The following is a 20248-nucleotide window of genomic DNA, read 5'->3' on the forward strand; positions in this document are numbered from 1 at the left end:
GTTTTGTTACCATTTTATGAACTTGCTCTCTAAAAGGTGTCTGGATTCGTTAGATGAGGTAGCGTACATGACTCGTATACAAGGTTTACTTGGAATATTTTCGAAACCATTTGAAATATCGTGATCCGTTGATTCACGAAATTATCAACAAACGACAAATTGTCTCTTTATGATGGAAATGTTATAAACAAACATCCCTGTATATAAACTAAAAGATTTAGGAACCAGGTTTTAAATTGTAAGATATTTCCAGGGGCAGATGTGGACTCTGACCACAATCTATTGGTTACGAACTGCAGATTAAAATTGCTGAAACTGCAAAAAGGTGGGAATTTAAAGACATGGGACCTGGATAAACTAACTGAACCAGAGGTTGTACAGAGTTTCATGGACAGCATAAGGGAGCAATTGGCAGCAGTGGGGGAAAGAAGTACAGTAGGAGAAGAATGGGTAGCACTGAGGGATGAAGTAGTGAAGGCAGCAGAGGATCAAGTAGGTAAAAAGACGAAGGTTAGTAGAAATTCTTCGGAAACAGAAGAAATATTGAATTTAATTGAGGATAGAAGAAAATAAAAAATGCAGTAAATGAAGCAGGCAAAAAGGAATACAAACGTCTCAAAAATGAGATCGACAGAAAGTGCAAATTGGCTAAGCAGGGATGGCTAGAGGACAAATGTAAGGATGTAGAGGCTTATCTCACTAGGGGTAAGATAGATACTACCTACAGGAAAATTAAAGAGATCTTTGGAGGAAAGAGAACCACTTGTATGAATATCAAGATCATTGATGGAAACCCAGTTCTAACCAAAGAAGGGAAAGCAGGAAGATGAAAGGAGTATATAGAGGGTATATACAAGGGCGATGTACTTGAGGACAATATTATAGAAATGGAAGTGAATGTAGATTAAGATGAAATGGGAGATACGATACTGCGTGAAGAGTTTGACAGAGCACTGAAAGACCTAAGCCGAAACAAGGCCCCGGGAGTAGACAACATTCCATTAGTACTACTGATGGCCTTGGGAGAGCCAGTGCTGACAAAACTGTACCATCTGGTGAGCAAGATGTATGAGACAGGCGAAGTACCCTCAGACTTCAAGAAGAATATAATAATTCCAATCCCAAAGAAAGCAGGTGTTGACAGATGTGAAAATTACTGTACTATCAGTTTAATAAGTCACAGCTCCAAACACGAATTCTTTACAGACGAATGGAAAAACTGATAGAAGGAGACATCGGGGATTTCCGTAGAAATACTGGTACACGTGAGGCAATACTGACCTCACGACGTATCTTACAAGAAAGATTACGGAAAAGCAAACCTAAGTTTCTAGCATTTGTAGACTTAGAGAAAGCTTTTGACAATGTTGACTGGAATACTCTCTTCCAAATTCTAAAGGTGGCAGGGGTAAAATACAGGGAGCGAAAGGCTATTTACAATTTGTACAGAAATCAGATGGCAGTTATAAGAGTCGAGGGACATGAAAGGGAAGCAGTGGTTGGGAAGGGAGTGAGACAGGGTTGTAGCCTGTCCGCAATGTTATTCAATCTGTATATTGAGCAAGCAGTAAAGGAAACAAAAGAAAAATTCGGAGTAGGTATTAAAATCCATGGAGAAGAAATAAAAAGTTTGAGGTTCGCCGATGACATTGTAATTCTGTCAGAGACAGCAAAGGACTTGGAAGAGCAGTTGAATGGAATGGACAGTGTCTTGAAAGGAGGATATAAGATGAACATCAACGAAAGCAAAACGAGGATAATGGAATGTAGTCGGATTAAGTAAGGTGATGCAGAGGGAACTTGATTAGGACATCAGACACTTAAAGTAGTAAAGGAATTTTGCTATTTGGGGAGCAAATAACTAATGATGGTCGAAGTAGATAGGATATAAAATGTAGACTGGCAACGGCAAGGAAAGCGTTTCTGAAGAAGCGATTGTTAACATCGAGTATAGATTTAAGTGTCAGGAAGTCGTTTCTGAAAGTATTTGTATGGAGTGTAGCCATGTATGGAAGTGAAAAATGGACGATTAATAGTTTGGACAGGAAGAGAATGGAAGCTTTCGAAATGTTGTGCTACAGAAGAATGCTGAAGATTAGATGGGTAGATCACATACCTAATGAGCAGTTATTCAATAGAATTGGAGAGAAGAGGAGTTTGGGGCACAACTTGACGAGAAGAAGGGACCAGTTACTAGGACATGTTCTGAGGCATCAAGGGGATATAAATTTAGCATTGGAGGGCAACGTGGAGGGTTAAGATCGTAGAGGGAGACCAAGAGATGAATACACTAAGCAGATTTAGAAGGATGTAGGTTTCGGTAGGTACTGGGAGATGAAGAAACTTGCACAGGATAGGGTAGCATGGAGAGCTGCACCAAACCAGTCTCGGGACTGAAGACCACAACAACAACATCGGTATCAGTTTTTAGGTTGCGGTCCTCAGGCGGTAAAATCGAAACCCTTGTAGATTAACTTATTTGTCCGTCTGTCTCTCTGTATGCCAGTCAGTTAAGATCCATATTTGGCAGGTACTGGTGGAGGTGTGAAGTTGAAATGTATGTCAAATACTAGGATCAACTGTACCTCGGCGGTGTAAAAAATTAAGTTCTAATTCAACGCAGTCAAAGATACGGCCCTTTATGTCTGTCTCAGGCGTCAGTTCTTTATATGACACGGAAATACCCGGCGATATGTCGCAGTGTTAAGACACTGGATTCGCATTCAACAGGACGGCTGTTAAAAGTGGTCGTTCGACTATCCAGATTATTTTATCATGACGTCCCGAAATCTTTTAAGATGAATTTCGTACTCTTCCTCTGTAAAGACGATAACGTATTTTCTTCCCCATCATCGACTAATCCGAGCTTGAGACCCATCTTTAGTGACTTTAACGTCGATGGAATTTTAAACCCTAATCTTCCTTTCCATTCCGTTATAAAGAACTATCGCGGAAGGCTGAAATCTTCCTCTACCTTGATACATCTGTCTCCATCACATGATAAAGTGAGGGCTTATTAACAATAATGGTAAACTAATTAGAAATTCGAAATTGTGTACAGATGGAATACAAAGCTGCAGCTCCTGTGTCCTTTCCATTCCGGTAATGCGACGGTTTAACGTTCCATTTCTTCGTTATTAAACACGCCGTATGATCAGGAAACTTTACTTAAGTTATTAATGAGTTTGGTGTTCAAACCGGAGAAATACTTCTTGCTCTAGATACTCATTCTCCCGAAACTAGTTACCAGATTTTGGAAATTGAATAGTCTTAGAATCAGTTTCTTTCGGATTCGTGACAGAAGCAGCAGAACTTCCTACTTCCAACACCTTGATGTCAGTGCTGATATCTCTTAAATTAATATTGCTATGACATGAGACCGATTAATGAAGACTTCATTTCATCTGGGTGAAAAAGTAATTAGGATGTATGAAACGATTCCAGGAAAAAATTCAGAGTAACAACTTGGGTGATTCGCCCTGTATATGCGCACGTTTGTAGAGGTTAGTTATCGCTGTGCAACGAGCCACACGTATGCAACCTAAATTGATGCCTGTTACTGCTGTCATCCTGATTAATGTCCGTGATGCTACTGAGCTGACATGTCAGATGCCTTCTCTTTCGTGTCATGATTGCACGTCGTTAATGGCCAGCAACCGCTCGCCATCAACAAAAACAACACGAGTGCACAAGCGCTGGCCCGAGCTGCGATCATCAGTAACAAATGAAAATCGTCCCTATGAGCGCACTGAACGGGCACCACTTCTCTTCGCCACTTCGTCTGCTCTCCCGTCATTTATATAACTACCAAGCTCGTACACCTAAACCACAATGTTCCCTGAACGTGCAGTGAGAACTTCAACGAAGTATGTTTCACACACGAGTACAGACACAGAACGCTTTAATTCAGTTGTTATTTCTTCCTACTAGGGTGCTTGGCAGAGATGCAGTGTTCAAGTATGTGACTTCGTACTGTTAGTGAGTTTCTTAAGTGTCACCAGTTCTAATGAAATGACGACGGCCTATCCCTTGCTATACGTACAAGCTTTAATTATGTTGTTCGTAGCGGAAAATGGTTGCAGACCGATGTTAAAAACCAATATAAATTACAATTAGTCTAAACGTTTTTACATTGGCTGCACCCAGTGCCATATGAATATTAATAATAATTCAGAAATATTTAGAAAAACAGACATGCATAATTGCATTTCGTTATTAATTTCGGTAGCAGTTCCATTAATGACATTTTACAGAAATATTAGCTTGTAGCATCTGATGCACTGTTTCATTATAATCGTTAGTTTTTAAAACAATGTTAACTTTAGAATTACATCTATCACCTACAACGACCAGTATCAATCACCAATATCCACCAGTAACAAAATAGATACATCAGATATAAAATTTTAATTCTTTTGAGGCTAGGATAATGAAATGTACTTCCACAGTGTTAAAAGGTACCATAATATTACTACTGAAATTCCTATTACTGCCAATAATAACTTCACTGACTTCTGGAATCAATTATTTTCATTTTCAACTCACAGTGGCACAGTTTTGACAGATCTGTTCCTTGTCGTTGTCACCTCCAGGTTCGAAACGCATCTTCATTTTCTATTTGTAAAATGAGAAATCACAGTTATTGGAGTTAATTATGCCTATATTCCTTCAAAAATCTTATCACGTACGTAAACTGCTGTATATATGTCCATTTAATGAAAGCTTTATGACGAAATTAAAAAATAGATCAAAGGGAAAGCAGAAGTTCGTGAACTAAATATTTTGATTAAGTGCTTAGAATGTCAGTTTAAAAGTCGTTACTGACGTTACATAAATATGCAGTTAAATAATACAGGTCAGTCGCCTTTTAAATTAAGAAACCAGTTGAAACAGATAACCGAGCTGATTCCGATCTGTAAAGCAGCCATACACAGATGCGAGGACCCACGTAGAGTATTTACAACTCTCAAAAGGTTTTCTGGTGATAGTATACGGTGTTACCAACACACCAGGGTTGGAATTTCTAGCATGTAGGCATATTTGTAAAATATCATAAGCTGCTCTTAGAATTTTAAATAAACAAGACCTCAGAAACTTGTTATACTCCCTTGAAATAAATGGCTGGCGAAAATGATTCTAAACTGAAATTAAAAAAATAGATTTTGTTTTAGGACCTTCTTAAATCACAACAATTACTGTAAAAATTTTTGTGCCTTTAGAATGTATCTGAGAATCGACGATATTTCGTGTCACTACGTGTCGGAACACGAAGAATGATATCTCATCGAAATGACTATAACCGCTGAGATGTTGCCAATGCAACAAATGCTAAACCACATCGTTACGACCAAATTCGTATTTTCATTTACATTATGTTGTCTTCATTTGAATGGGTGGAGATCTCAAGTTTGTGAAGTGCATCGAGCTGGTTCGAAGACTTGGAGGTGTTTAATGACTATTAGAGCCACTGATTTATAATCCAAGACTAGCTGCGTCTGAGCATTTTTGTAGTATGTTTACTCTTAGTCAGTCGAAAGAATTGTACAATGAAGCTTTCTCACATCCCAAAACAGAAACAAGTCTGGTGTGCTGGGGGATTGTCGGCGTAGTTCACGAGAACTGGAAACAATAATTTATGCTGATAAACTATTATTCCGTGACCTTGACAATTACATACCTAAAAAAAGATATTTTGTACACTACTCGCCCTTAAAATTGCTACACCAAAAAGAAATGCAGATAATAAACGGGTATTCATTGGACAAATAGTATATTATTCTAGAACTGACATGTGATTACATTTGGGTGCATAGATCCTGAGAAATCAGTACGCAGAACAACCACCTCTGGCCGTAACAGTGGCCTTGATGCGCCTGGACATTGAGTCAAACAGAGCATGGATGGGGTGTACAGATACTGCTGCCCATGCAGCTTCAACACGATACCATAGTTCAACAAGAGTTGTGACTGGCGTATTGTGACGATCCAGTTTCTCTGCCATCATTGACCAGACGTTTTCAATTGGTGAGAGATCTGGAGAATGTACTGGCCAGGCCAGCAACCGAACCTTTTCTGTATCCAGAAAGGCCTGTACAGGACCTTCAACATACGGTCGTGCATTATCCTGCTGAAATGTAGGGTTTCGCAGGGATCGAATGAAGGTTAGAGCCACGGATCGTACCACATCTGAAATGTAACGTCCACTGTTTAAAGTGCCGTCAATGTGAACAAGAGGTGACCGACACGTGTAACCAATGGCACCCCATACAATGATGTCGCCAAAGATGTATGCGACCACCACGATGCTGTAAACAGAACCTGGATTCATCGGAAAAAAATTACGTTTGCTATTCGTGCACCCAGGTTCGTCGTTGAGTACACCATCGCAGGCGCTCCTGTCTGTGATGCAGCTCAAGGGTAACCCATCCATGGTCTCCGAGCTGATAGTCCATACTGCTGCAAACGTCGTCGAACTGTGCGTGCGGATGGTTGTTGTCTTGCAAACGTCCCCATCTGTTGACTCATGGATCGAGACGTGGCTGCACGATCCGTTACAGCCATGTGGATAAGATACCTGTCTTCTCTGCTAGTGATACGAGGCCGTTGGGATCCAGCACGGCGTTCCGTATTACCCTTCTGAACCCACCGATTCCATATTCTGCTAACAGTTATTGGATCTCGACCAACGTGAGCAGCAAAGTCGCGATACGATAAACCGCATTCGCGATAGGCTACAATCCGACCTTTATAAAGGCGGAAACGTGATGGTACGCATTTCTCCTCCTTACACGAAGTATCACAACAACGTTTCACCAGGCAACGCCGGTCAACTGCTGATTGTGTATGAGAAATCGGTTTTGAAACTTTCTTCATGTCAGCGCGTTGTAGGTGTCGCCAGCCTTGTGTCCATGCTCCGAAAAGCTAATCATTTGCATATCACAGCATCTTCTTCCTATCAGTTATATTTCACTTCTTCAGCATGTCATCTTCGTGGTGTAGCAATTTTAAATGCCAGGGGTGTATTTTGAGCGACAAAGACTTATGAAAATGTGGATCTCACTTACAAGTGAAAACTCATCAATATTCGTAGGGTAATAAATTCGATGAATCTCCTTGCCAGTTTAACCGCAGGCAATGCGCCTGTCTCACTCGAAATGTGGACAGGCTTCGTTTCACTCGAATGTGCGACCCGCTAGACAGCCATAATGGAAAATCGTAAAGCGCCCATAGACTGCTCCTAACACCTCACTGCGTATTTTTTTAATAAGACCCTGTCCCGTAACTCATAAAATGTCTAAATCCGACAGAGTGTGGCGGCCGTGCGGGGATCCGCCTCAAGTGGTGTGGCGCCGCAAGAACCGGCCGCGGCTGGCGCAAAGCTGTAGTAATTACGCTCCACCGCGCAGCGTGGCAAAAAGCTCCCAGGAATTTAATCCCACCGTAGTGAGTCGCTGCAAAAAACATTGCAGCAGGAAATCTTTAAGGTGTCAGCTCACGGAAATACTTCCGCAACTTCAAGTGAAATGCACTTATCTTCGGAGCTAAAGTTTCGCAAGTATTTCGGAGAGCTCAAATGTCCCAGCAAACTGCACTTACCTCAAGCATCTCAATTAGGTACTGCATTACCTAATTTTTAAGTAAACGTTAAAGATGCGCAGGAATTAATGACGTTAGCTTCCAGTGGGCAATGATTTAAATCAATGACGAAAATTGAAAATTTTTGCGGGATTGGGATTCGTACTCGTGTTTCCTGCTTACAAGGCAGAAGCGCCGACCACTGTGCCATTCGGACACAGAGGTCTCCACAGAACGCCTCCTGTCAGAACCATATTCCATGTTCTCCACACACTATTAATGTAGTGTCCCTTGCACTGGTTGCTCATTGCATTTCACCTATTCCCGTGAGTCTTCGAGCGTGTTGAGCATCCGTGCTGAACTCATCGTTGGCTGTCCTCGCCTTAATTGTAGATGTAGTGTCTGTTCAGTCTGTTGTGTCTGCAAGCAATGAGGCTAATGAGCGGGGCACTACATCAGTAGTATGTGCTACTGTGAATACGTTAGACACTGTGGTAGCAAATTCTTGAACTACACTATGTGATCAAAAGTATCCGGACATCTCGCTAAAATGTCTTAAAAGTTCATGGAGCCCACCATCAGTACTGCTGGAAATCAATATGGTGCTGGCCTTCCCTTGGTCGTGATGACAGCTTCAACTCTCGGAGGCGTACGTTCAATCAGGAACTGGAAGGTTTCTTGAGAAATGGCAGCCTATTCTTCACGGAGCGCTGCAGTGAGGGCCGGTATCGATGTCGGTCGCTGAGGCTCGGCACGAAATCGGCCTTCCAAAACATCCCAAAAGTGTTGTATAGAATTCAGGTAAGGAATCTGTGCAGACCAGTCCATTAAATGGATGTCATTGTCGTGTAACTACTCCGCCACAGGCCATACATTATGTACAGGTGCTCGATCGTGTTGAAAGATGCAGTCGCCGTCCCCAAATTGCTCTTCAGCAGTGGGAAGTAAGAAGTTGCTTAAAACATCAATACTGGCTTGTGTTGTGATAATGCCACGCAACACAACAAGAGGTGCAAGCTCCCTCCATGAAAAATATCACCACGCGGTAACACCACCACCTCCGAATTTTACTGATAGCACTACACACGCTGTCAGATGACGTTCACCGGGCATTCACCATACACACACCCCGAAATCGGATCGCCACATTGTGTACCGTGATTCGTCGCTCCCCACAACGTTTTTCCACTGTTCAATCGTCAATGTTTACGCTCCTTACACCGAACGAGGCATCGTTTGGCATTTACCGGCGTGACATGTGGCTTATGAGCAGCCACTTGACCATGAAATCCAAGTTTCCTCACTTCCCGCCTACCTGTCACAGTACTTGCATTGTATCCTGACGCAGTTTGGAATTCCTGTGTGATGGTTTGGATACATGTCAGCCTATTACACATTCCGACTCTCTTCAACTGTCGGCAGTCTCTGTCAGTCAACAGACGAGGTCGGCCTGTACGCTTTTCTGCTTCACGTGTCCCTTCACGTTTCCACTTCACAATCACATCGGAAACAGTGCACCTAGAGATGTTCAGGAGTGTGGAAATCTCGCGTACAGACGTATGACACAAGTGACATCCAATCACCTGACCACGAACGAAGTCCGTGAGTTCCGCAGAGCGCCCCATTCCAAGAAGTACTGAGTTCGGTGTTATGGAGTACCTGGCAATAGGTGGCAGCACAATGAACCTAATATGAAAAACATATGTTTTTGGTGGTGTCTGGATACTTTTGATCACATAGTGTAAGTACTGAATAATAAAAGAAAGACAAGTAATCTCCAAACGAACGGAGAACGAGAAGTTCCTTCAATACATGCGGTAGCAAGAAGTCTTTCGTTTCAACTCCTTCTTGCCTTCAGTGCAACTGCTGTAAATGTATATTTATCTAAGTTTTAAAGAAAGATTTTTTATTTTATGAAGAATGTCCTGTTTTAGTTTGAAGAAATAGAGAATTTTATTTGCTTTGTCATTGCACCTGCAAATTTTTACACAAGAAGAAAACGCTTATTTTTGTTCATTGAAAAGAAGACATTATGCTTTATTTCAAGAAGAAATCATTTATTACCTCTTTCAACAAGAAAAGTAATTAGGAGACCCCTGTTGGAACTCCATTCAGGCACAAATTTTGATTTTTCTCCGTTGATTTAAATCAGTGCCCACTGGCCGCTGATGTCATTAGTTTCTTTGTGCCTGGCCCTGAATCCAGTGAATTATAATGACGATCATTTACAGACTGTCCAGTTCGACTCTGGTTGATGGCGACGCAGACGGGATCCCGATTTTGTCTCCTGGTTTTCTGTTTATTTATTTATTTATTTATTTTGTGAATCATCCATTTTATGACTGGTTTAATGCACAACTATCCGTTCGATGTATTTCAGTGTCTTCCTCTACAGTTTTTAACCTGTGCAGTACCCTCTAGTGCTTTTCGTGCACTAATAATCCAGCTGGTTTTCTTCTCCCTTCCATTGCACCAAATCTCACACGCTTCAATTCCCTTATTTCCCGGCTTTCCCAGAGCCCATAATTCACTATCACACAATGAGGTGCTCCAGACATACGTTCTCATAAATTTCTTCCCCAAATTAAGGGCATTACTTAATACTAGCATAGTTCTCTTGGCCAGAAATGCTCATTTTGGCTGTGTTAATCTGCTTTTTATGTCCACCTTGTCTCCTCCATAATGTGTTCTCAAGTTTCTGGGGTACCAAGATTCCTTACCTTCATCTGCTTCGTGATTTACAATTTTAAAGTTTTTCTCATTTCTGCTACTTCTCATTACCTTTGTCTTTTTTCGGTTTACTCTCAGTCCATAATCTTTAATCAATACGCCATTCATTGCCTGCACCACGTTCTAAAATTTTTCTTCGCTTTCACTGATGAGAGCAACGTCATCAATGAATACTATCGTTGATACCCTCTGAGCTGAATTTTAATTCCACTTTATTTTTCATTCATTGCTTCTTCGACCTATTGATCGAACAGTTGGGGCGAAAAACTGCATCCCTGTTTTACACTCTTTTCGACTCGAGCACTTCGCCCTTTGTCTTCGAGTCTTATTATTCCCTCTTGGTTCGTGTAAATAGTGTACGTTACCTGTCGTTCCCTACAGCCTTCTCCTACTTCTCTCAGCATTTTGAACATCTGGCACTATTTGATACTAACGCTATTTTTAGGTTGACAAATCCAATGAACGAGTCCAGATTTTTCTTCAGACTTTCTACCATTACCAATCGAAAGGACTGCCTCTATTATGCCCTCTCATTGCCGAAAGCAAACCAAAGGTAATCTAACAGATGTTCAGTTTTCTTTTCCATTCAGAGCGCCATCTGTGTCTGCCGTTTAGCACGGAATGCTCACAGCCAAAAGGCTCAGTGTGGTGCAAATGTGTGACGTAAGCAGGCGACCGTGCCACAGAGTCGCACTCATGCTTGCTACAGCCAACTGGGCGAGTTTGTAGGGGGTCAAATTGTGGTCTTCCGAGTGGCAGGATGGACCTTTCGGAGAATTTCCCCACAGGATGGACGTTCTGCGTCAGCTGTGCCACGACGCTGGTATCAGTGGTCAAGTGACCATTCTCGTATCGTGGACGAGGTCCTGGACGCCCACGTAGCTTAGACTCCCCAGCGGTGCCAGATCGTACAGCTACCACGTCACACTTAAGAGTGTTTGTGAGACCAGACGAGTCAACACGAGCCTGTTGCACACCTCTAGACCGTCTTCCACTCAGACCACAGCATCGACTGGTGCTGTCAAGAGGATAGCTTCGAAGATGGGATGGGGCGCCGCGGTCTTAAGCGATGAAAGCAGACTTTGCTTGCACGGAAGCGATGGTCGTTAGCGCGCTCGACTTAGACCTGGTGAGAGCTGTCTTGTAGACATCGAAGACACTCTGGCCCCACCCCATGGCCGGCCTCGGTGTCCGAGCGGCTCTAGGCGCTTCAGTCCGGAGCCGCGCAACTGCTACGGTCGCAGGTTCGAATCATGCCTCGGGCATGGATGTGTGTTATGTTCTTAGGTTAGTTAGGTTTAAGTAGGTCTAAGTTCTATGGGATTGAAGACTTCAGATGTTACGTCCCATAGTGCTCAGAGCCATTTGAACCCACACCATGGCTGAGTAATAAAATTCACCAGCTTTGGAGGCCTGTGAATGATTACGCCCAGCTGCGTTTTGTTGTCAATTCTTACTGCAGCGAATCTCATCCATTTTCCCATAGAAGTAAGCCGCAAGAGTAAACGACCTATATACTCGACAAAAATTATGTTCTCACACAGACAACCAGTATTCTCAGGAATAACATCATAAAGTACGATATAGAAATTAAAATACGAGATTGTATACACAAAAAAAATGTTGTGTTACCGATAACTATACTTACTTGGTAGTTATGCAAAGATAGCACCGTTACCTGTAAGGATTCAGTTCTTTCTACATCACTACACTCCAGAAAACTAGAGTAGTTTGAACCAGATGACACTATTAGAAAATATTTCACCGAAGGACAAGGTCGCCGCTATTCTCTAACCCAAAATTTGCAATAACACTGGTGACGAGGGAGTAATGGTTACAGAAAACGTACCATTCAGCTTCGTACTGTAGGTTAGGCGACTGTTCATTGTAGCGCACATAGTCTTAGAATGCAGATACTTACACTGTGACTAATGTTTCAGGCTCCCAGTGCCCCTCTTCAGAAGACACTACAGAAAAATATACCATAAATAACTACAATGAGACAAGAATGTTATAACATTTAAGAAGAAAACGTTTAAAAGCTGAAATACAGAGAGATTTTTCGTACTGAGAATTATCGGGTTATTAGAGACGGTCAGACAGAAACAGTTGTATGCAGCGTCGTACTGTTGTGTTATAAAAATACAATATGAAATTTAATGATAAAATGCGGGCATGGAGAAAGAGTTCGTGGACACTTGCGTATGGATCACACTACATGTACAAGTAATGTACAAGGAGGCAAACAACAAATACAGTCATCATGAAAGAATTCCAGCCAATCAGCTGATGACATGCATATCTTCAGGTTGGTCTCAAAGAGGGGACAAATGCGTGATAAGGTAATAAAACAAAATATTACGTAATACAGGGTGGTCCATTGATCGTGATCGGGCCAAATATCTCACGAAATAAGCGTCAAACGGAAGAAGTACATAGAACGAAACTTGTCTAGCTTGAAGGGGGAAACCAGATAGCGCTATGGTTGGCCCACTAGATGGCGCTGCCATAGGTCAAACGGATATAAACTGCGTTTTCCTAAAATAGGAACCCCCATTTTTGTTACATATTCGTGTAGTACGTAAAGAAATATAAATGTTTTATTTGGACCACTTTTTTCGCTTTGTGATAGATGTCGCTGTAATAGTCACAAACATATGGCTCACAATTTTAGACGAATGGTTGGTAACAGGTAGGTTTTTTTAATTAACATGCAGAACGTAGGTACGTTTGAACATTTAATTTCGGTTGTTCCAGTGTGATACATGTACCTTTGTGAGCTCATCATTTCTGAGAACGCATGCTGTTACAGCGTGATTATCTGTCCGTCATGGGCTCCTTTGCTGCCTAGGTAGCAGAATTCCTTAGCTACCTTTGCTTCATGACCATCAAACCTGATGTTAAGTTTCACGCTGTTCTCGTTTCTGCCACTTCTCATTACTTTAGTCTTTCTTCGCTTTATTCTCAACCCTTTATCTATACTCAGTAGAGTGTTGATTACATTCAGCGGTTCTTGTAATTCTTCTTCACTTTCGCTAAGGATAGAAATATCATAAGCGAATCTTATCTTTAGCATTTTAAATTGTACCAGTTCGACAAATTCTATGAACGTGTCTTGATTTTTCTTTAGTCTTGCTTCCGTTATCAAGAATAACCTCAGAACTGCCTCTTTACCTTCCCTAAAGCCAAACTCTTCGCCATCCAATACAAACTCACTTTTCTTTTCCATTCCTCTGTATTTTTCTCTTGTCAGCAACTTGGATGCTTGAGATGTTAAGCTGATTATGCAATAAATCTTTTACTTTTCATCTCTTGCAGTCTTAGAAACTGAGAGCATGATAATTTTCCGAAAGTCAGGTGGTATGTCTCCAGACTCATACAATCTACACATCAATGAGACTAGTCTGTTTTTGCCACTTCCTCCATGACTTTAGAATGATGGAATGTTATCCATTCCTTCTGCTTATATGAATATAAGTCTGCCAAAGCTCTTTCACATTCTGATTCTATTACTGGATTCCCTATCTCTGTCCTGTAGACCCCTGTTTCTTCTTCTATCAAACAGAGCAAGTCTTCACCTCAATGTACTCTTTCCACCTATCCGCTACGTCCTCAGCATTTAACAGTTGAATTCCCGTTGCACTCTGAATGCTGCCGCCCTGGCTTTTAGTTTCACCGAAGGTTGTTTTGACTTTTTTATTATCATGAGTCATTCCTTCCGACAGTCACTTCTTTTTCGACTTCTTCACATGTTCCCTGCACCTATTCCGTCTTAGCTTCCATCCACTACCTGTTAATTTCATTCGTAAGCGACTTGTATTACTGTATTCCTGAATATCCCTGAACATTGTTGTACTTGTAACTTCCTGGCAGATTGAAACTGTGTGCCGGACCGAGATTCGAACATGGAACCTTTGCCTTTCTCGGGCAAGTGCTCTACCATATGAACTACCCATGCAAGACTCACGCCCCGTCCTCACAGCTCAGATGGTAGAGCACTTGCCGGCGAAATGCAAAGGTCCCGAGTTCGAATCGTTTCGGCACACAGTTCTACTCTTCCAGGAAGTTTCATATCAGCGCACACTCAGCTGCAGAGTGAAGATCATCCATCAACAAAAGTATTTCTTCCGTTAACCATGGTTTTTTGGTAGTTACCTTCTTTGTACCTATGATTCCCTTTCCAGCATTTGTGATTGTCCCAACTAAACTGCCTACTGCCGGCTAGGGTGGCCGAGCAGTTTTAGGCGCTTCAGTCTGGAACCGCGCGACCGCTACGGTCGCAGGTTCGAATCCTGCCTCGGACATGGATGTGTGGGATGTCCTTAGGTTAGTTAGGTTTAAGTAGTTCTAAGATCTAGGGGACTGGTGGCCTCAGAAGTTAAGTCCCATAGTGCTCAGAGCCATTTGAACTATTTTTGAACTGCCTACTGAGCTATTCCATATTGCAGTATCTATAGCCTTAGAGAACTTGAAGTATCTCTTCATTCCTTAGTATTTCCTTATCCTATTTCTTTGCGTACTGATTCTTCCTGACTAGTCTCTTAAACGTCAGCCTACTCTTCATCACTACTACATTGTGATCTGAATCTATATCTGCTCCTGGATACACCTTTGAAACCAGTATCTGTTTTCGGAATCTCAGTCTGATCATGATGTAATGTAACTGAAATCTTCAGGTATCTCTGGGCCTTTTCCAAGTATACCTCCTCCTTTTGTGATACTTGAACAGATTATTCGCTATTACTCTGAAATTTATTACATTGCTCAATTAATCCTTCTCCTCCCTCGTTCCTTGTACCAAGCCCATATTCTCCCGTGACGCTTTTTCTGCTCTTTCCCGTACAATCGCATTCCAGCCCCCTCGGCTATCACATTTTCATCGCCCGTTACGTACCCCAGTACCCCTTCTATTTTCCTATATACTTTCTCTATCTCTTCATCTTCAGCTTGCGACGTATACCTGAACTATGGTTGTCGGTGTTGGTTGGCTGTCGATTATGATGAGAACGAGCCTATCACTGAACTGTTCGCTGTAACACACTGCCCTACCTTCCGATGCAAAACCAATCCTACTCCCGCTATACCATTTCGTGCTGCTGTTAATATTACCCTATAAACAACTTAATACGCTGGTTATTATTTACATTTTCGTCTATGTTTTATGACAACTGTAGTTACATAATTTTTCGTTTTACAATTTCATCGTACTGTTACGCCCACTCTGAGTCTACCCTGAAGACATACAAGTCATTACCTGATTAGCTCCAGTTGTTGCATGATGCCTACGCTTGTTGTAACGTATTCGTAAATATACTACGAACCATAAGTAAGCACTCACGAGCTCTACCTGCATTACGCATTTTATCGTTGTATTACATATTGCTCTTATATTTTTATAGGACTACAATACTGTACCCACCTGCTTATTTTTGACACTCGCTAATAGTACGATAACTCTCAGTATGTAAAATCTCCTTGTCTTTAAATTATTAAACTTTTTATTCTTAAATTTAATACTTATTGGTGGTATGTTTTTCTGTACAGTCATCTGACGAAGGGAACTAGGTGTCCGAAATATAATGTCTTTTGTGCAACCGGTTGCTGATTTTTTTCAACAAATATGCTCACAGTTGCTGAAGATGTGTAAAGTACTAATCGTTAACTAAGTGCCAGCCTAATGTAACAATTGAGGCCAGCAACGTGTTCTTCACCCTCCGTGCGGCAGTGGATACTATCTTCTATCTGGGAAATTCTCCGTCAGCTGTTATTCTTGTCCTTTCATGAATATATTCGAAAGTCTTTCTTTCTCTTCATTCTTCGCCTCCTTTCTTACTGAGTTGAAACATATGTTTCTGCGTGTCTATGAATCTAGATGATACGCTTCGGTTCGGTCACAGCTACTTAACAGCTATCTATCGAACTATCACAATGGATCTTTGAACTGCAGTTGCTTACGATGAACATCCACAATATTAAGTATCACAATCTCGTACTTACTGTTACAGATATTTCCGTTAGACTAGAAACTAATTTTTAGTTATTCGTGTTATCATATCACAAAGTGAAACGATTTCAACTCTATCCTTCTTCTCTTCACAAGTTCGCCGTCTTTTACTTAAAGATCATTTGAAACGGCGCTCTATTTTCTAAATCTCTACACACAGCACATGAAACAAGTCGTCGAAACAGTGTATCCACGCAAATTCTGGAGTAACCAAAAGGCAGAGCTATTCGTACACGGTTATTTTGCAGCAACGTTTCAAGCAGCATGTTGAAAAAATATATACTTTTGAGTAATTCGCATTCCTCTTTGAGTTGGCTCCACACTATATACAGACGGTCGTTAAGTTTGCAGTGAACGCACCAAAGCTGTAGTGGGGATTTTAGACATTAACTTCAATTAAACCACTAAGCACACTAAAAAGAATACTAAAATAAGTGTTCTACTACATGAAGCATGTTTATTTTTAGAGGTAATTTTTCATATTAATTTACTTACAGAACGGTAATTAATGCAAGTTAAATTATCATGTCACATAAAGAGAAGATGGTGACTACACAGTGTGTCCCAGTTTCATTAGGACTGCTTAAAATACCAAACTGCAATGCTCTCTAGTGACGAGTTGCGGCATTATATCCTTAAAGAGCTATGTAGAAGATCAAAGCGGCCACCCGGGCCGTAATGGAACAGTGCGTGTCTGACACTTGTCGGAAAACGGCGATGGAGCAACTAGGCGACATTTTTTTCAGTGAAATTCTTCTGGTTGCGTGACCGCATTGTCAGTGTGTAAAACATCAGACATTTCGGCCATAGTTAGCAAAAAACACCCTGATGAAAGCCATTTGCAATAGTGGCAGAAACGTCGGAAGTTTTACGCTTTGACAATACTGTCACACACTCGGGAGGATTTTATTGAGTCGGCCGTGGAAGCTCGTGCCTATAATTAAATTTTGTGTTAAGTTAGGTATATCAGTCAGTGGATTAGTCGAATTCGACCCGAGTACAGAAAGATAGGTTCCTGCTCACCCCAGCCCACAAAATGAAGATCGTGCGCCAAGTTTTGGCCATCAAATGGAGCACAGTCCTTAAGTGCCCACAGAATTCGCCGGATTTGGCCCAAGCTAACTTTGAGTTTCCCCAAATTGAAGCTGGCAGTAAAAAATGCACCATTACTAACCAACTTAGGGCATCCAAGAAAACTCTACTGCCGTACTAAATACACTTCCAAAAAGACAACTGTTGCAAAAAAAAACTTTAAAACGATTTCGGCTGTGTATTGATTCAGGGGGAGACAATTTTGAATAAATACGGTGATTTTGTGAACATAATCCATCACTCTTATTTTTCATAGTCACAGTCCTAACGGGACTGGAACACACTACGTAAAGACAAAAAATTGAATGAGCTAAGGTTTCTATACCAGATATCAGAAAATAATCAGATATTTTAAAGCACATTCTTATTTTTTTTCCTTGTCTCAGCAATAGTCCTAATTCTAATCGATAAGATATTGCCGACTAACTATTAGATACTGGTCAAAGGGAATACGTTTACTTTGAGCTGGCTGTTTTCACTGATATCCGTAAATCGGGAAGATTAGAGTTACTTAATTTATGCTGAAAAGTATATTGCATTGGCGTCAATGTTCTGCCAAAGTCAGCTTTTCTTGCTCAGATAACAGATATTCAATTTCTACTATTTTCTTTATTTCTTTATGATATTTTCAAACTAAAACAACATTTTCCTTTCTTTTTCAGGCACAAGGGATTCCTGAAAGATTGCCCCAATGGCCTGCTGACGGAACAGGTGAGAAATTTGCCAATAAATAATTCATAGCCTATACTTTCATATCCGTAAGTCCGTCAAAATATCTGCAGTTAACAGCTAACAACGATGACGTATTTTTGTTCTTTCCATAGGGCTTCATCAAGATCTACAAACAATTCTTCCCACAAGGCGACCCGTCCAAGTTCGCGTCCCTCGTCTTCAGAGTGTTCGACGAAAACAACGTAAGTTAAGCACACTTATCAGGAAAATATAATCACTCTTATAGCTACAGAAAGGAAACAGTTTTTTCATTAAAATTCCATATTTACAGATTTTGTTTTTCTAGTACTGAATACTGATACCGACATGATGTCTTGATAAATATATTTTTCTCTTGATTTGATCTTTCCACCTGTACGTGCTACATTGTATTCGGTGTCAGCGATAGTCGGATGGGCATACTGCAGTCTTTACCTGTAACAGTTGTTTTTGACCCGCAAGGGACGTCTCCAATGCTCTCTTTTGGGATGACGTCGTATATGTTCCGGTAATTGGCCCTCATTTTGTAAGGTGTGCCATTCTTTGTGCTTTTTTCCTTTTTTTTAGATTCTCTTCACTTGGTGCTTTCCCTCTGTACTCAAATCTTTAAATCTTCTACAGAACCACATTTCCAGTGCCTCATTTTCCTCTTCAAGTTTTTCCGTCGTCTACTTTTTAGTTACATACAAAGTATCTTGATTCATGCGAGCATTCGAGAAAGATATCTTTGAATTCCATTTCAGTTTCTTATGAGTACATACTCTTAATATATTTCGCCTGCACTCTTATAACTTTGATAGCTTCCAAACCTCATTCGACAGTAGTACAGTTACTTCGATACATGAGGTTTATTTCTCTTCCGCTGTTGTACTATTCGTAATTTCATCATGTTGTTCCTTTCCTGCTCTTTACTTCTGTAACTTCCTGACACAAGTTATAAGCAGAGAAGTAGGGAGATTTATGAGCAATATCCCTCTACCGACAAGATTATTTAAGGTGGAGCTCTATTTCGAACTGCACCAGGTGTCTATTCTGGCATTCTCTTTAGGGAAGAACATCCTTTATATTCTTCTTTTTTCACCCACGATCTCTGTTGATTCGTAAACTCTACATATCTTGGAATCTTTTCGTGAACACATTCCCAAATAAAATATTCTCGGTTTTTACAATCGCAGTACTTAGAATAAAATACGCGACCTTTCGATAACTGTCTCTGCCATCGCCTTCAGGAGTGAAAAAATACTGGCTGCCGGGACTGGCAAGGTATTCCGGGAACGTTTACACCTATGTCGTCTTTAACAGTGCGTAACAAATTTCGTATCTTGACTGGTCTCAATCCGCATCTCTGGAGTGCACTAGAATGGAATGATTGTAGCCGATTTGGGCTCTATCGCCGATTGAGCAGGCGATCTTCGTAGCTGGAACATGAGAGCATTCACGATTTCACCAACCATTTACTCCGAATACGAGTATAAATTTCAGCAATTCAGACTATAAATGGCCGGTGGCGATCTATTGCTATTGCTATTCGCTCTGTTTACTGTTGGGACTCAGATTTACAAGAGATGAAAACAAACTGAAGGGGTAGACATTATACACTCATGTTTAGAAATAACTGGACATTCCGCGTGATTAGCCGGGTGGTAACGTGCTCTCCTCCTATGCAGCGGGCCGGGGTTCGGTTCCCGGCCGGGCTGGAGATTTTCTCCGTTCGTGGACTGTGTGCTGTGTTGTCTCATCATTCTTTCATGCTCATCACCGGCCGCACGTCGCCCAGTCTGGCGCCGACTGAAATAAGACTTGCACATGGTGGCTGAACCTGACTGGGACCTACCGCCCAGCAATGCCATACGATCATTTCATTTCATAACGGAACAGCTTGAACGACTGGAGATAGGACGCTCATATTCAAAGGACATGCTCATTAGTGTGTTCTGCAGAAATAATTAACATTTGAACCACGTCGGCCTGCGGGTTCAAGGTCAACATCAGTATCGCCGTAGAACACCACCCACTAGTAAAATGTGCATGCGGCTGTCGTCGCTATGAACCGAAGGTAATGGAGCAGTGTGACTTGAGCAGACGTGCAGGATGCCTCTCGGACGTTTGCGCGAACCGTATCGTCTGGAGTTTGAA

The 20248-nt window shown here is 41.4% G+C and overlaps 1 protein-coding gene across 1 annotated transcript in view; it reads left to right on the forward strand.

Annotated features, from left to right (window-relative positions):
• LOC126277399 (frequenin-1) overlaps positions 1-20248 on the forward strand; it is a 250221-nt gene that overhangs the window by 201898 nt on the left and 28075 nt on the right. Inside the window, exons 3-4 of the mRNA XM_049977355.1 lie at positions 18064-18112; positions 18226-18315. Coding sequence (XP_049833312.1) covers positions 18064-18112; positions 18226-18315 — 139 coding nt within the window. The remainder of the gene's footprint in view (positions 1-18063; positions 18113-18225; positions 18316-20248) is intronic.

The sequence above is a fragment of the Schistocerca gregaria genome, chromosome 1, assembly GCF_023897955.1.
Source record: "Schistocerca gregaria isolate iqSchGreg1 chromosome 1, iqSchGreg1.2, whole genome shotgun sequence".
Taxonomy (NCBI): domain Eukaryota; kingdom Metazoa; phylum Arthropoda; class Insecta; order Orthoptera; family Acrididae; genus Schistocerca; species Schistocerca gregaria.